Genomic DNA, 21,822 nt, shown 5'->3' with positions numbered 1-21,822 from the left:
AATCTGTAATAAAACATATAAATGGAGTATTTAGTCAATTTTAAATTATAACTCGAAGTTTCGAATGCTAAATGTTCATTATTTAACAATAAATCAATCGAAGTCAAAATTTCATGATTCTGAGTAGATATAACATTATTTCTTAAATTAAAACAGATTACCATACATGATTAGCTAGCCGAGAAAGGTTATAGGACTATGGAGCAATAAGCACCCTGTACAAGTGTACACATTTAGGCCAAAAACAATAGAATTACAGCGACTAAAGTTGTCAGTTTGACTAGAGGGCAGAGAGTTATATTAGCAAAAAAAAAAAAAAAAATTCATAACTATGCCAAGTTTCAAATCGGTAGCATAAGTAGTTCTCAAGATATTTAGGAATGTGACTGACAGACAGACGGGCAGAGTCGCGCCATAAGGGTTCCTTTTGTACCTTTTTGGTACGGAACCCTAAAAATGGCGTCCTTACACTCCTTACAGAGGAGGTCTTAGGTACTGTTCTGACAGCGCGCAGCGTTCAATCAACCTAAGGTCTGAGATTTTATGTAAAAATGTACATTTACTTTTTAATTTAAATAATGTTTTATTACCTTCTTGGAATTACGAACTCCAACGAATTTGATGTGGGAAAAAATGTCAAAAAATGTTTCCATTCCGTTACCTTTTTATATCTTGTATGGCGGAAACGGATGGGAACTATTGAGAAATATTTGGAAATATCGCGACATTTTGTTTCTTTTATAATTATCGACACAGTTCATGACCCGGAGTAGAAACACGAAAAAAACATGATACAATTTTCCAATAAAAAACGTCAAGAAATTATGTTTCAACCACAATAGCGTATAACTCTATGACCTCTAGTCTGACTCAATGGCACTAAATATACTTACAATATCGCTAATCCTAACACAATAGTGTTACCTTACTTTGATTTCGCACAGCCCATTGGGGGACGCCAATCCAATTCTGAATCGGTTTTTCAATCTAAGTTAGAAGTCAGACGGTCAATAATATTTATTCAATAATTATATAACTCCTATCCTATAATGTACCCTTTTATATGTCAAGTTGTACCCACATTTTTTTCAGAATCACGAGTTATTTCGATAATAATAAGATTTAAAAAATCCATGTATGTAGTTTTTATTTTTTCCGTTCCGTTACTGACATACTTCTATGAAAAATGTAACATAATGGGAATGAAATCTTCGGGGCACTTTTCTTCTCCTATCAGAATTGAAAGAGCTTGTGCTGTTTGTGTAGAAACCTTAAACGAAATTACCATAATAAGGTTGCTACATGCGGGTTATCATACGAGATTTGCCGTGCGTTCCTTAAGTTAATTACTCATTATAACTATGATTGTACTAATATTGCACGATAAAATAGACCGTCTGCGAGAATACTTATCTAAGATTAAAAAACCGACCCTAAGACTAATAAATTAGATAGTAGCGATAAAAGCGCTATCTTACAAGAACTTATATTACAATAAGTCTCCTTTTACTCACGTTTAGTTATTAAACTTAATAAAATAATAGTTTTTCCTTAAATTACAAAGCGCATTTAGAAACGCGCAACAAATACCTAGGCCATTTTTTTTTTCAAATTTGTCCACCTCCCTTTTTTCGTAACATGGGTATTTTTTACGCGATTCATACTTAGAATCGCGAGGTCTTTCAATCCTGATGGAAGAAAAAAATTTCCATTCCGTTACCGCCATACAAAATGTATGAACAAATGGTAACGGAATGGAAAAAAACCTTGGGAAACTTTTTTTCTCCTATTAGGATTGAAAGAGCTCGCGATTCTGAGTGAAAACCATATAAAAATTTCCAAATTAAAAAAAGTGGGGGACAACTTTGAAAAAAATTACCTACCTGAGAGTCCTGAGACATTTAGAAGTTTAGGTAGCTAGCTCTGTTAGATGATGCGATATTTGATATACTAAATATAACATTTGATATAAACAATTCCATTCCTGAGATTATAATTCTTTGTCCAAACATGTCAAATAAAAAAAATCGATTAACTAAACTAAAAGATAATATTTCAAATGTTACATCACGTAAAAATATCATCAAACTCATCTAGAGCTGCACTATCAACATTTCTCTTCCAAATATATTTAAGACAATTATTTCACAATCAAAAACCCGTGTACACTCGCAAGGAACTTATCGAAGTTATCCTGGAAACGCAACTTATGTGGTCTCGAGCCATCAAAGAGAACGCCATTTGTGAGTACCCCAAAGGCCTCTTCCAATCTGGGCACATTCGCTGGATCGTTGACAGCGTATGCCTCAATAAGTTGTCGGGCTAAGCCTTCTAAGAGAGCTGGTTTGACGCACGTTAAGGCGTAGATGGCTGCGCCAGCGGCGGGGATGGAATCTGGAGGTATTTCCATCTTAATGATGAGCATTAGTAGTAACTCGGCCAGGGATAGAAGGGATAGCGAGTAAGGGTTGTCGTCTCCTAGAGTGCGTGTTTTGTTTGAGAGACCTACTATTGTGTCGCAGCAGAGTGTGGACACGTCGCAAGAGACGGCGGTCAGGCCGACGCGGAGCGCGGCGACCACCATGTTGAAATCTTCTATTGGTAGGATTGTTAGCTGTAATAAACATTTTAGAATTACAGTCTGTCTGAGTAGAAATTAAAAAGTGGCAACATCGTACTGTCGTCCCGTTTTCTCACACATATTGATTTGAAAGGGATGACACTACAATGTTTTAATTTCTACTCTTTTTGGTCAGTATGTAATAATATTATCGATAAGTAGAAAATACTTCAATAAAAAAAAATCTCTTAGAGGTTTAAACATTGTTTGAAGTGATTTTGCCCTCAAACGGTAAAACATTCCACATTATGTCCTAACTTGTCTTATGTACAATAAAGTGTTTACATACATACATACATATATTCAAACAGTTTGCAGAATTAAATAAGCCAATTTGTTCTTATCTATTCTAATGATATGAAACTAGCTATTTGCAAGAGAACGTCTAGGAAACTAGGAAAGGAATTCCTTTTTTGATTCCTTGATATGTACGAGTATCGTTCATATCAAGGTATTGGTGTGATAGAAAGGGATAAAGTAACTTTATCGGCTTGATAACTTAAGCGTACGTTTATGTTATGAATAATAGGCTACTTGCCTCCTAGTCAAATCAGCTTCTTTTTAAGAAATGTCAAAACGACTTTGAACGACTTGCTCATATGGAATTAATATGAAATCGAATTGAGTGACGTCACAGTCAACTGATTTACTTTAAATCGTCACTATAAAAATCTCATATCTCACGGTGATCCTCAAAGTTAAAACGCAGTAAGTCTATATGCAATTATGCATTCCATACATACTTACTACAATTTTCTTTTCATTGACAGACGAAGATTTTTTTTAAAGTAGTGACGAAATCTGATTTATAAAATTGAAATTGGAGTTAAAAATAACTTCTGTTGCTGTTTTTCTTATAATTATCTGATGATTTATTTCGTGCATGGTATAAAATATTTTATTTTAAGTACAGTTAAGTTGCCTAATTACCCCCTTATTCATAATAAAGGTACACTAATATGTAGTAGTTAAAGTTACCTGCTCTGCCGTGTGTAGCTCGCGTAGTGTGCGGTATGCCTGATGCGCTAGTGTGGGTAGCGACAGGAGAGACGGTGTGATAAGAGGGAGCAGCAGCCTTAGGCCTCTCGCACACGTGTCGCCGACGGCGCGTTCGGCGCCGCAGCGGGCGATGGAGCAGACCACTTCCATTAGTGCGCAGATGTCCTGGGCAAAGAAATAACTTATTTTAAATAAAGCTACTATCGAAGCAAGGTACGCTCAATGCTACTATCATATACAGAGAAAGTACACACAACATACTGGCTAAACCAGACAGGCGAAACTAGCCATGCCTAGCATCAATGGAAAACTCACTAGGACGCTTCTTCAACTAGGGAAGGTCCGGCTGAGAATGGTAACCAGTGTCATAACAGGTCATGGACTATTTAACAAAAATGTTTTCATAACAGGTGCTACGGACAGTCCCCTGTGCCGAGGGTGCATGGAGACAGAGGAAACAGCTGCTCACGTGGTGCTGGAGTGCAGTGGGGTGGCTTCATACAGGGCAAAATATCTCGGATCTCCGAGAGACCTCCCCGAGGTCCTACTCAACATCAAGGGTCTGGTAGGATTTCTCGAGGAGTTGGGATGGCAGGATTAGCCATCATCACGCAAAATATGCGCAAGAAAGGCGGAAAATCACCCGTCTACAATCGAATCAATACTATCGAAGTTTCTGTTTAGCTTAGAGATGCTGTTTCAGACAACGGTTCGGAAACTGTATTTTCGATAGTGACCAAGCAAAGTTAGTGCCTTCTGCATTAAAAGTTAATTTCGGTTGGACACTATTAACAAGGTGTATGTATAGGGTTTTCTGAAAGCAATCAATAATCTATAGAAAATAATATTACGTAGTAAAAATGCATAAAAACGAGAATTTTTATTGCCTTTTGTTACCTGAAAGTAACAGAATGGAAAATCGAAAAATGTAGGTATGAAAAAAATAGGACATTCTTACTTTCAATAAAATGTCAATACTGAGCATAAGAGCAGTAAAATATATACTTGGTTGTCCTAATAAATATTTCAGTGTAAATATATGTTTTATTTTTACCGCAATAAAAGAAATAAATAAAAATAAATATTGGGGGACACCTTACACAGATCAACCTGGCCCCAAACTAAACAAAGCTTGTAGTGGGCCAAGAAAGTGGTCTACCAGTTTTGACAAAAGTTTCAGTGAGCTCTAACGACAGCTAAGGCTGACTAGACACATCGCATGAGTAGTATCATATAGACAGAGCAATTTTCACTGACATAATATTGTTGCAAGCGGCGGAAATCGACCTTGTTGTCTCATGACGTTCAAACGAACACAAATAAATGCCCTTACCGGGATTCGAACCCGGGACCGCGGCGTAGCAGGCAGGGTCACTACACGCTAGGCCAGACCGGTGGTCGAATAATCTTACTTCATACGCCTCCTCCTCCGCGTCCTGGGGAATGCTGGAGATCTTGCCGGAGTTCCACCGCATGTACACGTCGAACGTTGTGTTGCACACTTCCAGGAACCTGCAACAGGTTTATAACGTTCATTTATACAAAGTTTTTCTTTTGCAAAATGAAAAACTTTTAAATTTCTTCGTCCGCGACGCTGACAAAAATCATACGGCAAATCCTCAACCCCTGGATGTCAATCAAATTACGTTATACTTATTTACCATGGAAAAGAATCGCGTCAGGCGCATAATGCCCTAAAGTCGCAAAATTTCGTAAACGCATAATACCCCAAAAGCAAAATATACTTTTATATTCCATTATACTTTCTATGTCTACGTGCTTGTCTGTAGTTGTGTGTTACGTTGTATTTGACTTTTATAATGACGACCCAATTTTAATTCCCTTCCATAACCTATATATGAAAGTAACAAAATAGAAAAACGTAATTAAAATTATACACACCTAACATTCTGTTTCACATAGTACAGCATCCGCTTAGCGTTTTTGGCGAGCAGTGTGGGAACTTTTAAGACTATTCTTGGGTAGTTGCGGTACCGGAACACTATACTATGGCGCTAGATGTAGTCATATTTTAATGTACAGCTATGACGAGTCCGACCCGATAATATTGTGTAATAATGTAATGTCTGTTATAAATCTTTGTTGTCTTTTGCATACTTTTTTTTTGCTATTTTTTATTTTTATTAGTGTTGTATTCATAAATTGTTACCTGTCGTGATTGTTTTCACCGAATGGCCTCATCGGAAGACCAGCGCTGGAAGTCGCCAGCAACATGCTGAGATGAGACCATTTCGTGGCACTTTTGTCTGTTAGCCTTTGTGTGTATGGTTACTTGTTTATGTGTCGTTAATTTTTGTGTATATTATATTGTTATCGTCGTTGTTAAGTGCTTACGAATAAAAAAATATTCTATTCTATTCTATTCTATACAGGGTATGCTTGCATCTACATGTTTATGTGCTGGGCTGTTGATACTATGTGACTTTTATTTGCCTTGTAAAAAGCGGTCCCAATTCTTTTCCGTAACTGGTGTATGAAAGTAACAAAATGGGAATACGTACTTACTAACATTCTGTGGTTGTACCGAGTGCAGCATCCGCTTGGCGCTCTTGGCGAGTAGTCTGAGAGCCGGCAGCACTACCCCCGGGTAGTTGCGGTACCGGAACATTATACCGGGTATGCTTACATCTACGTATATGTGCTGGGTTGTGGATACTGTTATTTGCCTTCCATTTTATTTGGTTCAAATTGTTATTCCCTTCCGGAACTGGTGGGCCGAAAATGGGAATACGTAGTTGCTAACATTCTGTGGCTGCACATTCGCTTGGCGCTCTTGGCGAGTATTCGTGAGAGCTGGCAGGACTACTCTTGGATAGTTGTGGTAGCGGAACGGAACGCTATACTTGGTATGCTTGCGCGCATATACATATATCTACGTGCTTGTCTGTTTGTACTTCTGTGCTAAGTTTTATAAAACTTGAAAAAATTGTAACAATTTTCTTTCCCTTCAGTAACCTGTGTATGAAAGTAACAAAATGGGAATACGTACTTGCTAACATTCTGTGGCTGCACAGAATGTAACATCCGCTTGGCGCTCTTGGCGAGTAGTCTAAGAGCCGGCAGCACTACCCCCGGGTAGTTGTGGTACCGGAACACTATACCGGGTATGCAGTCTAGCGCGTCGATCAGCATCATGAACTGCTCGTCCATTGTCCCGACCTATTAACAAGTTAAAAAAAATATTTTTCACCACACCCGCAAACTAAATGTGCTATTGCACGCAGGTGGAGCGTGAGATAGAAAAACCGTTCTCCCAAGGGAATAATGAAATTTTTAGTACCGTAATTATTTTTTTTACATCTATTTACATAGTTTTTATATTGTGAGTGTGATGAAAAACATTGTGTGTAACTCGAGTCTTCCGGCAAGCCGTCGCGATTTAACTTACTCTCGTTAGTAATATTCAACTTCCTCCCCTTGTTGCATAATGTACTACTAAGAACGTCTTTACGAAAATTCACACCGAGGTCACTCCTGTGAATGTTTAAAACCAAGGTTACAAAATTCCGCAAAAAAGTTACACTGAGGAAGGATGTGGTATGATGATGATACCTCATACCTCATGCCCATGTGGTGACGGATTAAGAATTTCACTACCCACCTTTAGTAGAAGTCGTAGAAGTCAATTGTGGGGTAGGGCGATGGCGATGGGACAACCTGTGACTGCCATATCACGATTTCGTTTTCTTTCAACCTCTTAATTGCTAAAAGTGGTACTGAAACTTGAGTCGTTTCATGTTCTCTATCTTAATTTTGGGACTACAGGCGTGAGTTTATGTACCTACATAAATATGTATGTTGTAACGTAGTATATTTTTCTTGGTCGTCATTAATGAAATGAAATATTTATTTTCCAAGTAGGCATATTACAATGCGCTTATGAACGTCAAATAAAGCTACGCCGGCTCTAACCCTACGCCTCAGCCTCGAGAAGATTTCAGTCCCCCCTCAGTTGGAGGGGGGTATCCACTATGGGACCGGCAAGAAACTCGGCGGGCCACTTCTTTTCAAAACATTACATCTTATAATTAACATGCATTAATGATTTTTATAAATCAAAAACTAAATTTCCATAACCTCAAATACGCCCTCTTTGACGCCAATGAAACAGTCTAACGTGTCAGCTAGCATGTTCCGTACGGGTTCCATGTTTGACTCCCATGTTTTTTATGTTCCTCAACTTCTCTTGTATACAAAACAAACACTTTTTTACAATTCCCTACTTCCTTCGAATGAACAGTAACGGAATGGAAATACGATAATAAAGTTTTGATCACATTTTTCAGCTTGACTAAAAAATTAATAATCACCAAATTCTGCAATAAGTTCAATTTAAAATAAAAGTCACCTCAAATACGCCATCTGTGACTCCAATGAAGCAGTCTAACGTGTCAGCGAGCATGTTCCGTATGGGTTCCATGTTTGACTCTCATGTTTATTATGTTCCTCAGCTTCTCTTGTATACAAAACAAACACTTTTTTACGATTCCCTACTTCCTTCGAATGAACAGTAACAGAAAGGAAATATGAAAAAGCTTTGATCACATTTTTCAGCTTGTCTAAAAAATTAAAGGTAACCAAAGTCTAAGGAAAAGTAAAAAAAAAATGTTACCTCAAATACGCCATCTGTGACTCCAATGAAACAGTCTAACGTGTCAGCTAGCATGTTCCGTACGGGTTCCGTGTCGGACTCCATGTTTATTATGTTCCTCAACTTCTCTTGTAAGGCCACTGTGCTAGCCAGAAGGCGACTTCGGACTTCACCTATACAAAACATAAATTAAATTTAAAAAGATATTACTGGAGAAACAAAAAACAGGGATACCATACGGATTTTTTGGTCGCGGATTTTAGGATATAATTATTTTTACGGTACATTCTTAACGGCACGTTTGCGCACTTTATAACACTTTATAACATTACTTACACATTTTCTATATTCTTGTTGGTCATTAATTGTATAGGGTACGTATCACAATGTCTAAAATTAAAAAACCTAACGTTAAATGGCCTACGTTCAAAATACCTAAAATCAAAATACCTAATGATTTTAACCCTTAATAGGGCAGGGGGCATATATTTACCACCATAATTTGGACTTTATTGGACAATTTGACAGAATTCAAATTTGACTAATTTCCGAAATTCTTCTGCCCTATTAAGGGTTAAATACCTAAGCAAGTTTCACCTACGCACGAATTACCGAAATTTAAAATACCTATTGGACTAAATACCTAATGTTTGAAATACCAAAAACTATGTAACCTACATTTTATACACCAAGATTTGAAATACCCTATGGTCAAAATACCTAAAATGATTAACCGGTCAAAATACCGAAGTAGTAGCGTAGGTTCCGCGAGCGTAAAAGAGGGTATTTGAAGTATTAATTTTAAGCATCGTATAGTTACGCATAATTTATCTAGGCATATTTTTATTTGTTCGAATATATGTTGTGCATAAAGGTTTTTCGTCGAGTGGTTTTTATGCATTTAACATTGTTTAGTCGAAATTTATCACGCAGAATTTTTATCATGGCTAATACTACTATATTGATGTTGCAGTTCTAACCTAACCGACATTCGTGCATTCTTAACAAAATATTGTATTTCTTGAGGTCGCAGTTCTAACCTAACCTAACCGACTCTCCTGACTGCATTTGGTATGGGTGGTTATTCTGATTTTAAGAAATATTCCAAATACAATTTTGCAAATCAATGTTATTCATAAAAAACAATCGGCGTAAAAAGTATTATGCGAACTCATTTTCGTACAAAGTAATATTATTATTATTTTATATTATGTCAAATTAATAAGTTTTCTGCCAAATTAACATTCGTCGAAAATCGATTATGCGAAGTCTGTTATGCGAAAATCGTTTCGGACAATTAAAGGTATGCCAAATAGAGGGAACCCGATTGGTTTAAATCCTATATTAGAGTAAGTTTAGGTTAGGTTAGAACTCCGCCCTTACACAACAACGAACGGCTTTTAAAGTAGGTTTAGGTTAGGTTAGAACTGTGACCACGCGCAAAAACAGTTTACAGATTAGGTTTAGGTTAGGTTAGTACTGTGAGACTGTGACCACACACGAAACAAACAGTTTACAGAGTAGGTTTAGGTTAGGTTAGAACTGCGATCACACAGAAAAGAACGGCTTACAGAGTAGGTTTAGGTTAGATTAGAACTGCGATCCTACACATCAACGCACGACCTTTAAAATAGGTTAGAAGAAGGTTACATTAGTTGTGACCAAACATAAAAACAAAAAAATTACAAATTGTAAAATTTTAGAAAAATTAACTTTTGAAATACTTAGGTATACACAATTACACAATTGAAATTATATTACGCGTAGTAAATTTTATTTAATGTAGAACAAAATGAAATGAAAAAATACAAAACAAAATACCACGATATAAAGTATAATCGGAATAAGTTATCTACGAAGTAAAAGTCCACGGTTTAATTTGACTTGTATCGATCATTCTACGATATGAACTGTCGATGAAATGAAATTATTTTAAACGTTGTCTTTGAAATAATATTCGATTAATTGTCTGTCGACGATTCAAGCATAAACTGGTTATTTAAGCCCCATTTCATAATCATTAGGTATTTCGATTTTAGGTATTTTGAATGTAGGTCATTTAACGTTCGTTTTTTTAATTTTAGGTATTTTGAACGTAGGTCATTTAACGTTAGTTTTTTTATTTTAGATATTATTATATGCACCTTTTTAAACTTTAGGTATTTTGAATTTCGGTCGAAACACCATTATGTATTTTGATTTTAGGTATTTTGAACGTAGGTCATTTGACGTTAGGTTTTTTAACTTTAGACATTGTGATACGTACCCATTGTATATGTATGTATTATTTCCACTTTAATTTGTATTTCATTTCACAGCAATGTATATAATTATATTTATAATCATAAATTGTTTTCTCACCTTACTTTAAAATTACCTTAACCTATTTCTTCATTTATACACATTTCTTTATTTATTTAACTGTAACGTGATCTGGGTGCCGGCAGAATATCAATGCCTCACTCGAAAGGGTGAAGCGTATAGCTGAGTCGGAACCCTTTTGTTTTTGCTGCAATGCACACAGTGTTGGTAAGCATTTTTTTTAATGTTGTGTACGTAATTTTAAGTCAATTGTATGTTTTTTTTCTTCTTCTCTTTTTGTTGTTCTGTGTTGCATTTGTAATTGTGTGTTATTGCAGCATTCAAATAAAGCTTTTATCTATCTATCTAAATTCAGAATTAAATTGAAAGTGGAAAAAATAATGTTGTTGTTGTTGTTGAGATGTGAAGTACAAAGGCGAACCCCCCCCCCCTCCCTTTGAGGGATCTCTTCCAGTTAACCTTTGAGTAAATGAGAGGAAAAACTTGAAAAGGGTAACAAATTCCGCATTTAGGTAAAAATACTAATTAGCTTAGCATAATGAATCTGTAGAAAATCCAGTAGGACTTAGAATTCATGTAGCCATTCAAGTAGTGTAACACCCTTGCGGTAGATGTTTCTCAATCCACCAACAAAGTGCCAGCTGACTGCTGTTAATTATTCATGGCCGTAACCACTATACGAAGTCCCGACCGGGAAGCAATTAGTCATGGAAACCTGTTCGTGGCTCGGAGTTAGTGAAGTGCGGTTCCAAAAAAAATCTTAAATTTCTTGAAAAATTCACGAAATTTTCACGAAAAATAAAGGGAATTTAAATTTATGAAATGGAATGTTTCCATCCATACAATTGTCCATAGAAAGTATGGAAAGTTTCGGAAGTTTTCCTATGTGAAAATTTCAGAATTCCGTCGGCACATCAGTACTCGGAATGTAAAATGTGTACACAAAATTAATATGGCATCCTTATGGTGACCACCAGAAGTTTCACTTTCTGCCAAATTTGCCTTTCAACCAAATAAAAATGCGAAGTTTGGGAAAATGCCAATGGATTTTCCCTCCTGTCTATAAGATCAAGGTCCATACCTTCAGCATACGTCGCAGCGATGGCGAAAGCCCTGTGTAGTTCCTTCCTCAGTTCTCCCGGTAGGTTACTGCCAGCCGCCTCCCAAGCTACAAGGGCTAAGAACTCTTCGCAACTCGCTAGTGGATTTTGTCTGAAAATAATAGATTAGATTTATAATTCCTTAAAGAAAAAAAATCACTCTTATCTAGGCACTCTTATGATCGCTTACGTTTCGTAAGCCTACGGTAGCTAGCTCTCTCTATAGCTTTTTTGTAGTGGCGCGACAGAGCTACACTGCGTTTCGATATCGTCAACGATTGTCACTTCGGCGAGGTATACTGCCTGCGCCACTCATTGTCAGTTGGCGGAAGAGATTGAACCGGTGATCAAATGGTCGCAGGTTCAAGTTCAGCTGGAGGTTTGGCATGTGACAATCAATGCCTAAAGGTTTCTGTTTGCTACGCTTACTCAGCTAATAAGGACGAATTTTCATTAAAATTTTAGTGGTCCCTTTTCCCCGTTTAGTGAGGGATACAGGTTCCATTGTGGTGTAAATGAGCTGGCAATCTGTATTTGCAATATTACAATTTCGTTTTCTTTCAACCCTTTAATTGTCAAAGGTGGCAGTGAAATTTGAGCAGTTTCATATGCTCTTCCTACTCCGTTTGGGAATACAGGCGTAATTATTATTTAATTAATATTCTATTCAGGCGACGACGTAACCGCGTGGCTCCGTCGCGTCATCTGACTCGGCGTGGGGTTATGACAGGTCGACTGGACTTCTTTCAGCATTTCAGAATGAAGCGAGAGTGGCGATCCTGTACGATAGTACTCTTTATTACACAGTGCTTGAAGCATAAAGAAAGTTTAGTAATGAAAAGTGAGGTTATTACTTGTGGTGATGCATCGCCAGAGTAGTGAGCAGCGTGGCGGCGGCGGCGGCGGCGGCGGGCTGCGCGGGCAGGTGGCGCAGCACGGCGGCGGCGCGCGCGCACAGGCGCCGCACCGTCCACACGGCGCCGCGCGACGAACGACCGAACGCCATCTCTAAGATCGGTGATATCTGGGAATAAAGGAGGTATACTCTGTCAAACAAGTCTGTCACTAAATAAGAACAAACAAAACTATAGGTCAGCAGTTCTCGAAAAGTTTGTACAAAAGTTAAGGAAAAAGTTAAATTTGTTTTTATTATTCCTATTTTGTTACCGAGATATTTTTGATTCAGACTTGTTTGACAGAGTATAGCAACAACTTGTATGGAGAGAGTACAATAACCTCAAGAGAGGGAGTTTTTGTAGTGACTCGAGGACAAAGTACATTACGTAACTCGTGTCGATTTAAAACGATCCCTTCGGTCGTGTTTTAATTTATCGCCACTCGTTTCGAACTTCTTTTTTTTCGCACGTGTATCGTACGACGTTTTTCGCATTTGTATTGTAATTTCTTTACTAGAGAAGTGGTTAATTTCTTGTCAGGTCGAAATGTTGTGGAGAGCTCCGGGGACGAACACTTGACACCGCTACCTTCTCTCTAATCTTCTAAACTCTGAGCCTTATTGACCAAACCAAATTGAATCCTAAGCCACTCTAGAACCCTGTCCTATCGACAAGGTGCTTTATATGCCTTAAAAGTCACTTTGACGCTTACTATGAAAAGGTTATCCTCGGATTCAAATTGGTTGAATGTAGACTCACCTCGGAGTACAAAGAAGGTTCTAGCATGAGATACGAGTTGGCCCATATCTTGAGTAGCCACGATATTGTAGCGGAGAGCTCTGGGGAGAAAACGCTGGGTAGCCCCGCCTCTAGACTATTAAGGCGCCCGCTCTGACCACTAAGGCGACAGCGGTGAGCGGCTGCCACAGGTGCGAATGAAAGATCCCACCGCTGTGTCTCGCTCCAACCTATAACTGCCTTACATAATGATTAAATAGCTTATTCTAAACTAACCTCAGAGTATAAAGAAGGCTCTGGCATAAGATACGAGTTGGCCCATATCTTGAGCAGCCATGATATTGTAGCGGAGAGCTCTGGGGAGAAAACGCTGGCTAGACCCGCTTCTAGGGCGGCGCATTCGTACGCGCTGATGCGGAGTATTTCGCCTATCAATCTGCAAACATATAAACAAATATTAGGGGGCACCTGATATAGATATACGTAGCCCAGTGGTGGGCAAAGTACCCTGCAAAGGTACTGGAACATTCCAAAAGTCTTTTAGAAACGGGTTTCCGTTTGGTTACAATAAAATTTTCCTTGATGTTATCTTATAAGTATTTGCGTGTTTTGTATAGGTACAACAATGACCGGTTTCGAGATCTTATCTCAAAGTTCATACCATATCTATTGAAATATGCATGACTTAAATATACAGTTTTAACATTATAGTCAGTAATATAATAACATATGTTACATACTCGTAGATAACTTTCACATAGAAAGCTGCACATGTCGTTAAAGACGTTCAACACTATTCTTGCCCCCCTTGTACAGTTGACCCCAAAAAAAATCCGTTGTTAATCTTTTAACCACTTAGAACTTTTCTGCGAACATCCCCTTGTCGCCGCCGCGCTGTGAGTTGAAATGAGTTCTCTCGGGGGCTGAACTGCGCTATATCGGGGGCCATCATCAGTGTCTCACCAGTGTGAGGATTATTGCCAAAATATGCAGTTAGTGTCGCACTCTAACAGATTATCTACCAAAAATGGGACGCCAACTGCAACGATTTTTTTTGTCTCCAGCTCCTAACTATTACAAGTAAATTTCCTAAATAGGTGTATTTGTGGGTAAAAATCAATCTAACATGGTCTGAACTCTAGGAAACGCGCATTTTTGAGTTTTTGTATGGTTTCCGAACAATGCTAAGGTTAAAAAACTTACACAACTTACACAGGCACAGGGTCGACATTGTCGGCACTAGCGCTCTCCCCGGTCAGATACCGGAGCGAGGCGTCCACGTTGGCGCTCTCTCGGAGGCTGAACGGCACTATCTCGGGGGCGTAATCACTGTCTCGCCCGAGTGAGGATTATTGCCAAAATATGTAGTTAAGGTTTAGAGTATCATTTTTGTCAATTTGACTAGTGCCTCACAGTAACCACCAAAAGTGGGGCGCCAACTATAAGAGTACATATAATAAAATTTTCTTGATGTCTACGTCGCTTAACGATTTCTTTGAAACTTACTATATGGAGGTAATTGGGGTAAAAAATCTACAGCTATCTGTTGTCTCTTAGAAAATGCGTATTTTTGCTTTAGTATGTTTTAGGAGATTTCTTTAGACTTACTTAAGCACCGGGTCGACGTTGTCGGCACTAGCGCTCTCGCCGATCAGATACCGGAGCGAGGAGTCCACATTGGCGCTCTCTCGCAGGCTGAACTGCACTATCTCGGGGGGCATCATCACTGTCTCGCCTTCTGTGCAGTCGATCGCTAGGAAATGACCTGGAAATTATATTTTGGTTTAACATTTTGTCGATGGCGTAACGTTCTCAAGTAAAATATACCATGTTATATAGCCTAGGGATACCTTTTGTTTGAAAATGGCAAATTATTATAGTCAACTTGTTTTTATTTAACTTATCAAACTAATGGTTTGTTTTGTGGGATAAGCTTACAAAATGTAAAAGTGAAAAACATTTAGGTAATTCGATGGTCTTAAGTGCCAAAAACGCTACTGGCGTTACCTATGTCAATTTTAAGCCTTCGAAAAATTCAAAACTCTGGATCAATTAACAAATTTAGGAGATAGCTTCTATACTACCGCGATAAAGTTCACATGAATCCCTTTAAAGACCTGACTAATCTACAATTTAAGGATAGGCATAAAAAAGGTTTTTGTATAGGTAGTTAACCTGCAATCATAAGCGTCCAGTGTAGGTCCTCGAACAAGCTGATGAGCTGTTCGCCGCCGCTCACCGGCAGCTTGCCCATGTGCATGAGCTGCAGGTGCTCCTCCAATCTACAAAAAAAATCACATAGGACAATGTAAAAGGGAACTTGACTGTGCTTAAAATAAAATATTTTATACGATGCAGGAAATAAAGCATCAGATAATTATCGATTAAATCGAATTTCTATTTAATAAGTCAGGTAGAAATATATAAAGTAACTGAATTGACCGTGACGTTACTCGATTTCATATTAATTCCATATTAGTAAGTCGTTCAAATTCGTTTTGACAATTCTAGGACTAGGAGGCAAGTGGCCTATACTATCTTTCTGACACCATTTTGTGTCCAGCTTCCAGATAACCGTACAGTACAATACAATATGTGTACAGTGCAAAATTGCATGGAGAAATTATGAATGAATTCATTGATAATTTGATAAATTCCCTAAGCACTTGTGCAGCTCACTGTACAAAAGACGATAGAGTTTACAGTGTTACAGTAGAGAGTACTGAGAGTAAGAGTCTTTCAGGGACCACAGCTGGTAAAACGTCATATTTAAGGTAACCAATAATCCATACTAATATTATAAATGGGAAAGTGTGTGTGTCTGTTTGCTTGTCCGTCTTTCACGGCAAAACGGAGCGACGAATTGATGTGATTTTTTAAATGGAGATAGTTGAAGGGATGGAGAGTGACATAGGCTACTTTTGTCTCTTTCTAACGCGAGCGAAGCCGCGGGCAAAAGCTAGTAAAGTATATATTGTGTTGCGAGTGCCGCGGCCGCTGCAGGACACCATCGTCAGCGCAGACTTCTGGCCGAAAGGCGTCGTGTTTCGGTGGTTCCGGGGCAACCTGCCGAACCCTACGCCGTGTCAGACGACGCAACGGAGCCACGCTGTTACGTCGTCGCCTAAATAGAATATTGTTTTTTTTTCTCGTCTGTTTTTAATCTGTTTTTTACTATTTATGTGCTACACCTATTGTTTTTATTTTTTTAGTTTCACAGTGCCTTGGTTTTACTGTTATGCTGTGTAACTTATTTAAATAATAAATAAATAAATATCGTAGTAGACCCATTCTTATTGATAACCAAGTTCTCGATGTTCCAGTGTTCCTAGGATATAATAGGCTAGTTTCCTATACTTAAAATAAAATATTTTATTCAGTGCACGAAATAAAGCATCACATAATTAGAAGAAAAATATGGACAGTAGTTATTTTTAAACATAATTTATATTTAATAAGCCGAAGAGAAAGATATAAAGTAAATGAGTTGATCGAGACGTCACTCCTCAGTATTTCATAGTAATTCCATATTAGCAAATCGTTTTGACAGTTCATAAAAAGAAGCTGATTTGACTAGTAGGAAACTAGCCTATTGTACTGTCTCTTACTTGATATTAAAATATACAAGCACTTACCTCTTGCTCCGTTCGTGTAGTATGGCAAAGAGTACATGGCAGCAATGTGCGGGGGCTTTTCTGGCGATGGCTCCAATAGTCAATAAAACGTCACTGTGTTGTTTTCGTTCGTCTTCTTCAACATCGTCTTTTATGTCGTCGGCGCATCCGTCGCTGCTTTCTACGCCTCTGTGAACAAGATATAGGTGTAGTGTATAGATTATCTACTATTTAATTATAATAATATTAATAATGTATATAGTTTTGTTAGTGGTGAGGGCAGTCGTTTTGGTAGTGGTATAGTGGCCCCGTGTGGTGACATGACGGGTTAAGAAATTTACCATCCCTTTCATCCCGTGGTTGTCGTAGAATGTCACAATTTCGATTTCTTTCAACCCCTTTTTGCCAAGACTGGCACTGAAACTTGAGTAGGTAGTTCATGTGCTCTGCCTACTCCTTTATGGGATACAGGCGTGATTATATGTATGTATGTATAGTGAGAGTAATTAGCCAAGTCTACACTGACCTTTCCCTTGCTCGAGCCAATTTGCTCGGCAAGATGGCGGCCCTCAATCAGCTAAATCACAGCTGTGAACCCGTCTATTGCTGAATGTCCGTACGTGTCATATCTCATATCTATTTTTTTATACCACACGGTGGCAAGCAAGCCAGTCAGAGTCACAGTAGCCTATTAGACGCCTGTAACTCCAGAGGTGTTACATGCGCGTTGCCGACCCTTTAGAAAACTATACTTTGCTGAACACTGATTTAAACTTTCAAGATTATTATACATAATTATTTTAAAAATCGGGACTTAATCGCGTATGACTACATATTAAACTGACCTCCAACGTTTCAGGGACGGTGTTCAAATAAGAATAAGAGGCTGGCAACCTGTCACTGCAACGTCACAGTTTCGTTTTCTTTCAACCCCTTATTTCCATTTTCTTCCATTTCCTTCATGTTGGTATTATTAAAATTCTGTCATCCGCTTCCCGCTTTTTCGCTAATCAATTTTGTGTAAGTGTTGTCATGTGTTTGTCAGTGACGTTCATAACAAATGTTTTGTTTAAGGTTTTCCCTCCACATCCTTCATCAAAAAATATATGTATTAAAAAAAAAAAAAAAAAAAAAAAAACCGAACATTCTCCTCACGTGTGAAAGTCAACACTACGGTAACACCAAGCCAACACTGACATTGGCAAATTCACCCTGTGCAATTGGCAGGGAGTAAAAGCAAAAAAAAAAAAACTTATTTTCCAAGAGTGGCACTGAAGCTTTAGTAGTTTCATGTGGTCTGCCTACCCGTTTATGGGATACAGGCGTGATTGTATGTATGTATGTCCAAATAAACGGTGTTAAAATAGTTTATTGCAATCTTTATTTTAATAAGTAATCATAATAATAAATCTAATCATTAGAATTTAGGTATTCACTATTTTATTACAATGTCTATAAAGCCTATTTTTGTGTGACATACCTGGTGCCATCTGGCGGTGCCAAGCGGCACTGTAGATAAGTGTTGAATATCTCTATACACGGGTTCGTGAGCGTCTCTGCAGAATATCCATCTGTGTCGTGGACTATAGAACTCCATGTGTGCAGGAATTTGTTCAGGGACTCTCGCCATACGGAGTCGTCGTTTACCTGAAAGAATATTTTTAATTTTATTTACTTGATCATTATATTTAAACCCTATGAATGATGCCACTCCATTAGGGTGTAGCCACGCGGAGTTTATGCGAAAGATACAGTATATTCTAAAGTTTTGTGTTAATTAGCACACAAATTTAACAAAAATGTTCTGTCTTTGTGTAACACAAACAGTTGTGTTCTTTTTATTGATTTTTTTTTACATATTTACCCTGACCTGGCAATAACATTACTATGAAATGAAACAAAAGTTTATTGAAACTGACACATCGTTTGATACGCAACATTGTTGATTAAAATAATCCTTTAAAGCAGGTTTTGACAACAGGCACTGAACAAGCTATAACAGTGACTTCTTAAAATCAGATAAGGTAAATTAGAATTTGATGATGATGATGTGTTCCTGTTATCCCTCACTAGGGACATAGGGCTCTTAGAGGAATCTTCTTTAAGAAAAACTTCTTAGAAGTGAAGTTTATTTTGCAATTCAAATACCTACACAGGTAGGTAATTATTTACTTCACTATTATGGACGTTTAAAATAAATGTTACTGAGAAGCAGAGCATATAGATTGTCTGAGAAAACTATAAAAAACTTACCCCTTCTTCCACCACCGCTCCTCTAATACAATGGCAAGTCAGCGTCGTCAAATTCTGCAGCAAAGTCGGTGGCGTGTTAGCTATCATACTCGGCGCGAAAAATTGAATCAATCTCCTATACATATCCGATATACCCAGCATCTCTCGCTCCATCGGCTGAATATTAGCCATCATATTCAAAAAACTATTCACATAGTTCTCCAAATACTGCTGCTTCAAATTACTAGCCGACACCACTCCACCGCTCAAACTAGCCAACTGCACTAAACAAGTCAAAGACGGGTTAGCTAACTCAGGGTTCATCCTCACATACATATGTATCTCGAAGAATAAAGCTATCAACTCCGGTTGCAATATTGTATCTCTCCAATTTAAACTTAATCTTAGAGCAGGAGCTGCATCGCTTTCGTATATAGCTTCAAATGCTCCGATTAAACGCTTCGGTAGTAGCGGGGATACTTGTCCCCAGCATAATACTGTTTCGACTATAGTTAAGAGTTGCTTAGTTAGTAACGCTTGTTCTCCTTCAGGTCTATGTCCGGAGCGGACTATCTGTTCAAGTACGCTGACAGTGAATCTGAATATCCTTTTTAAGTCCAACGCTTCGAAGGATTTCTTAAGTCTAAAATGTACTTCCCATATTAAGCCTACGTCAGCGGATTTTACCGTGATGGCGTATTCTTGCATGATAGCGAGAATGAGAGAGCAGGCGAGCTTCTGTTGACTGATAGGAGAGCTGAGAATTATTTTCTCTAGTTCCGTGAGTAAAGCCTTTCTCTCTCTTCCACCATCGTCTATGCTGCCTCTTTTGATGATTATTGCAATTGTCTGTGAAAGAAACATTTTTTTAAGAAACAGATATAACTTTACAAATTGTAAATGTAATATTAATGTGTGTTTGAAAGCATATCTTTACATATTATTTTTGTCATCATAAAAACTTTAAACACATACCTGCAACAACTTTTCTCTCAAAAATGGCGGAGTGTCTTGCCTCAGCAAATAATTCAGCAAATATTCTCTGAGAGAAGAAATATCGCTTTCTGACAACAATGTCCATTCTCTGATAAGTGCGGTTTTGAGCAGCCCAGCTGCTTCGAATAGGACATAGTCGGTTCTAGACTTTTCTAGAATCTCCCTGCAGAGTTGGTAAGGGTTCTTGGTACTCCGGAACTCTAGGAAGACACTTTCTGCTTGATGCCGCTGTTCTGATGTCACCAGGGTTGGTGGGGCCTGTGAATGAAGATAATAATGATGATTCTTGATGATAAGGATAGCAAAAATAAGTGTAAAATAAAATTAGTTACCTAGTTGCTACACTAGTATTTTGTAATAGGTATTGATAATAACGATAAGGAAATAAATGAAATCATGGAATGACCATTCTTACAAATATTACAATAATGTACACTAAGGTAAATCCACAAAAAAGTAACGTGAGTCACGACTTCATTGAGTGTTTATTTGGACTACACTACGCAGCAGAATTGCAGTCTGGCTCTGTTGCACCAATATACAAGAGCGATAGAGATAGACAGCTACAAAAGATATATTATCGTGATTGTTTCGTGAGTGTTTGTGCATTCGGCTAAGCACACAAGAGTGGTAAACACAACCACAACCCAGGTAAGTGTAATGTGACAATGGAAAAGAAATCTAGGGCTGATGATATAATTATGTATACAAGCTTAGAAAACAAATGAGTTGCGAGTAAGAAAAAGACAAACAAATAAGATCAACAGCGACAAAGACGAAAGATGAAAGTGGTAAATTGATAAACTTTTCAACACCCTCAAATTTCTGTATAGCTGTTGTATTTCTCTTACCTTACATGAATAGCCAGTTTTATTCAGTTTTAAGAATAAAATTTAATAAAGGTTAGGAATTCGGTGGAAAATTTGTGTTATCAAGGCAATGTTGAACTAGTTTGTGATACTTACCATCAAATCCTAATTACTATTACTAATGCTTTTTCTCATAAAATGGTTATAGTAATGTAGAGGAAAAATCTGCTTTTCAAGACATAAATGATATGAATACATAAATAATGCACCCTAAAATATGTCTAACGAGCTACAAGCAGGATTTGGTATAACACACGAGTTTAAAACCATTCGACAGTAGGATTGGTGGTAGGACAATATATTCAATTAGGCCTTTATTATAAAAAAAGATCCTAGTGCGTCAAAATGAGACACAGCACCTAGTTTAAGCTTGTCCTAGATTTCATTATGGAGCTTGGTGTGTCATTGTTCAGTATAATTCTAGGATAGATTTATGGATATTAATTTTAGTCATACCATCAACATCTGGGCTGCAGTCTCCAGTGTTTGTATCGCACCGTTGTCCATCGTAGCTATTGTTACTGGAACACCGCAAATTGTACGAAAACGATGAATTAGACTGAATGTAACCGAGACATGCGAATCCGATCACGGTTTGAAGTAATTAGGAAGTCGCATAATTGTAGAGAATTTGTGAAAACACCACGAATTTTCCAAAATAATATCGCATGACAACCGTCCAGTGACAGTTACGATCTATGTTACCCATAATAAAAAAAGTCTTTTCACCTGGGATTTGGTGTTGCAAAGTACAATTTTTTAAAATTGGTATCGTTTTTAAATATGTCCCAAATAGCACACTACGGTTTATTTACTTTTTAAAC

At 37.8% G+C, this 21,822-nt stretch overlaps 1 protein-coding gene across 1 annotated transcript; it reads right to left on the bottom strand.

Moving 5' to 3' along the window:
* Positions 1 to 1,815: 1,815 nt before the first annotated feature.
* On the bottom strand, positions 1,816 to 21,668 carry LOC125229533 (exportin-4-like). The gene is made up of 15 exons (XM_048134395.1): positions 21,455 to 21,668; positions 20,109 to 20,387; positions 19,155 to 19,982; positions 18,382 to 18,548; positions 16,923 to 17,090; positions 15,463 to 15,569; positions 14,896 to 15,052; positions 13,564 to 13,723; positions 12,508 to 12,677; positions 11,635 to 11,765; positions 8,253 to 8,404; positions 6,630 to 6,799; positions 5,032 to 5,131; positions 3,599 to 3,784; positions 1,816 to 2,614 (listed from the first exon to the last, which is right to left on the bottom strand). The coding sequence occupies exons 1-15, from the start codon at positions 21,503 to 21,505 to the stop codon at positions 2,141 to 2,143; spliced, it is 3,300 nt and encodes a 1,099-aa protein (XP_047990352.1). The 5' UTR covers positions 21,506 to 21,668; the 3' UTR covers positions 1,816 to 2,140.
* Between the last annotated feature and the right edge of the window lie 154 nt (positions 21,669 to 21,822).

The sequence above is a fragment of the Leguminivora glycinivorella genome, chromosome 9 (genome assembly GCF_023078275.1).
Source record: "Leguminivora glycinivorella isolate SPB_JAAS2020 chromosome 9, LegGlyc_1.1, whole genome shotgun sequence".
NCBI classification, from domain to species: domain Eukaryota; kingdom Metazoa; phylum Arthropoda; class Insecta; order Lepidoptera; family Tortricidae; genus Leguminivora; species Leguminivora glycinivorella.
The sequence above is the reverse complement of the archived record's forward strand: the minus strand, read 5'-3'. Positions and strand labels throughout refer to the sequence as shown.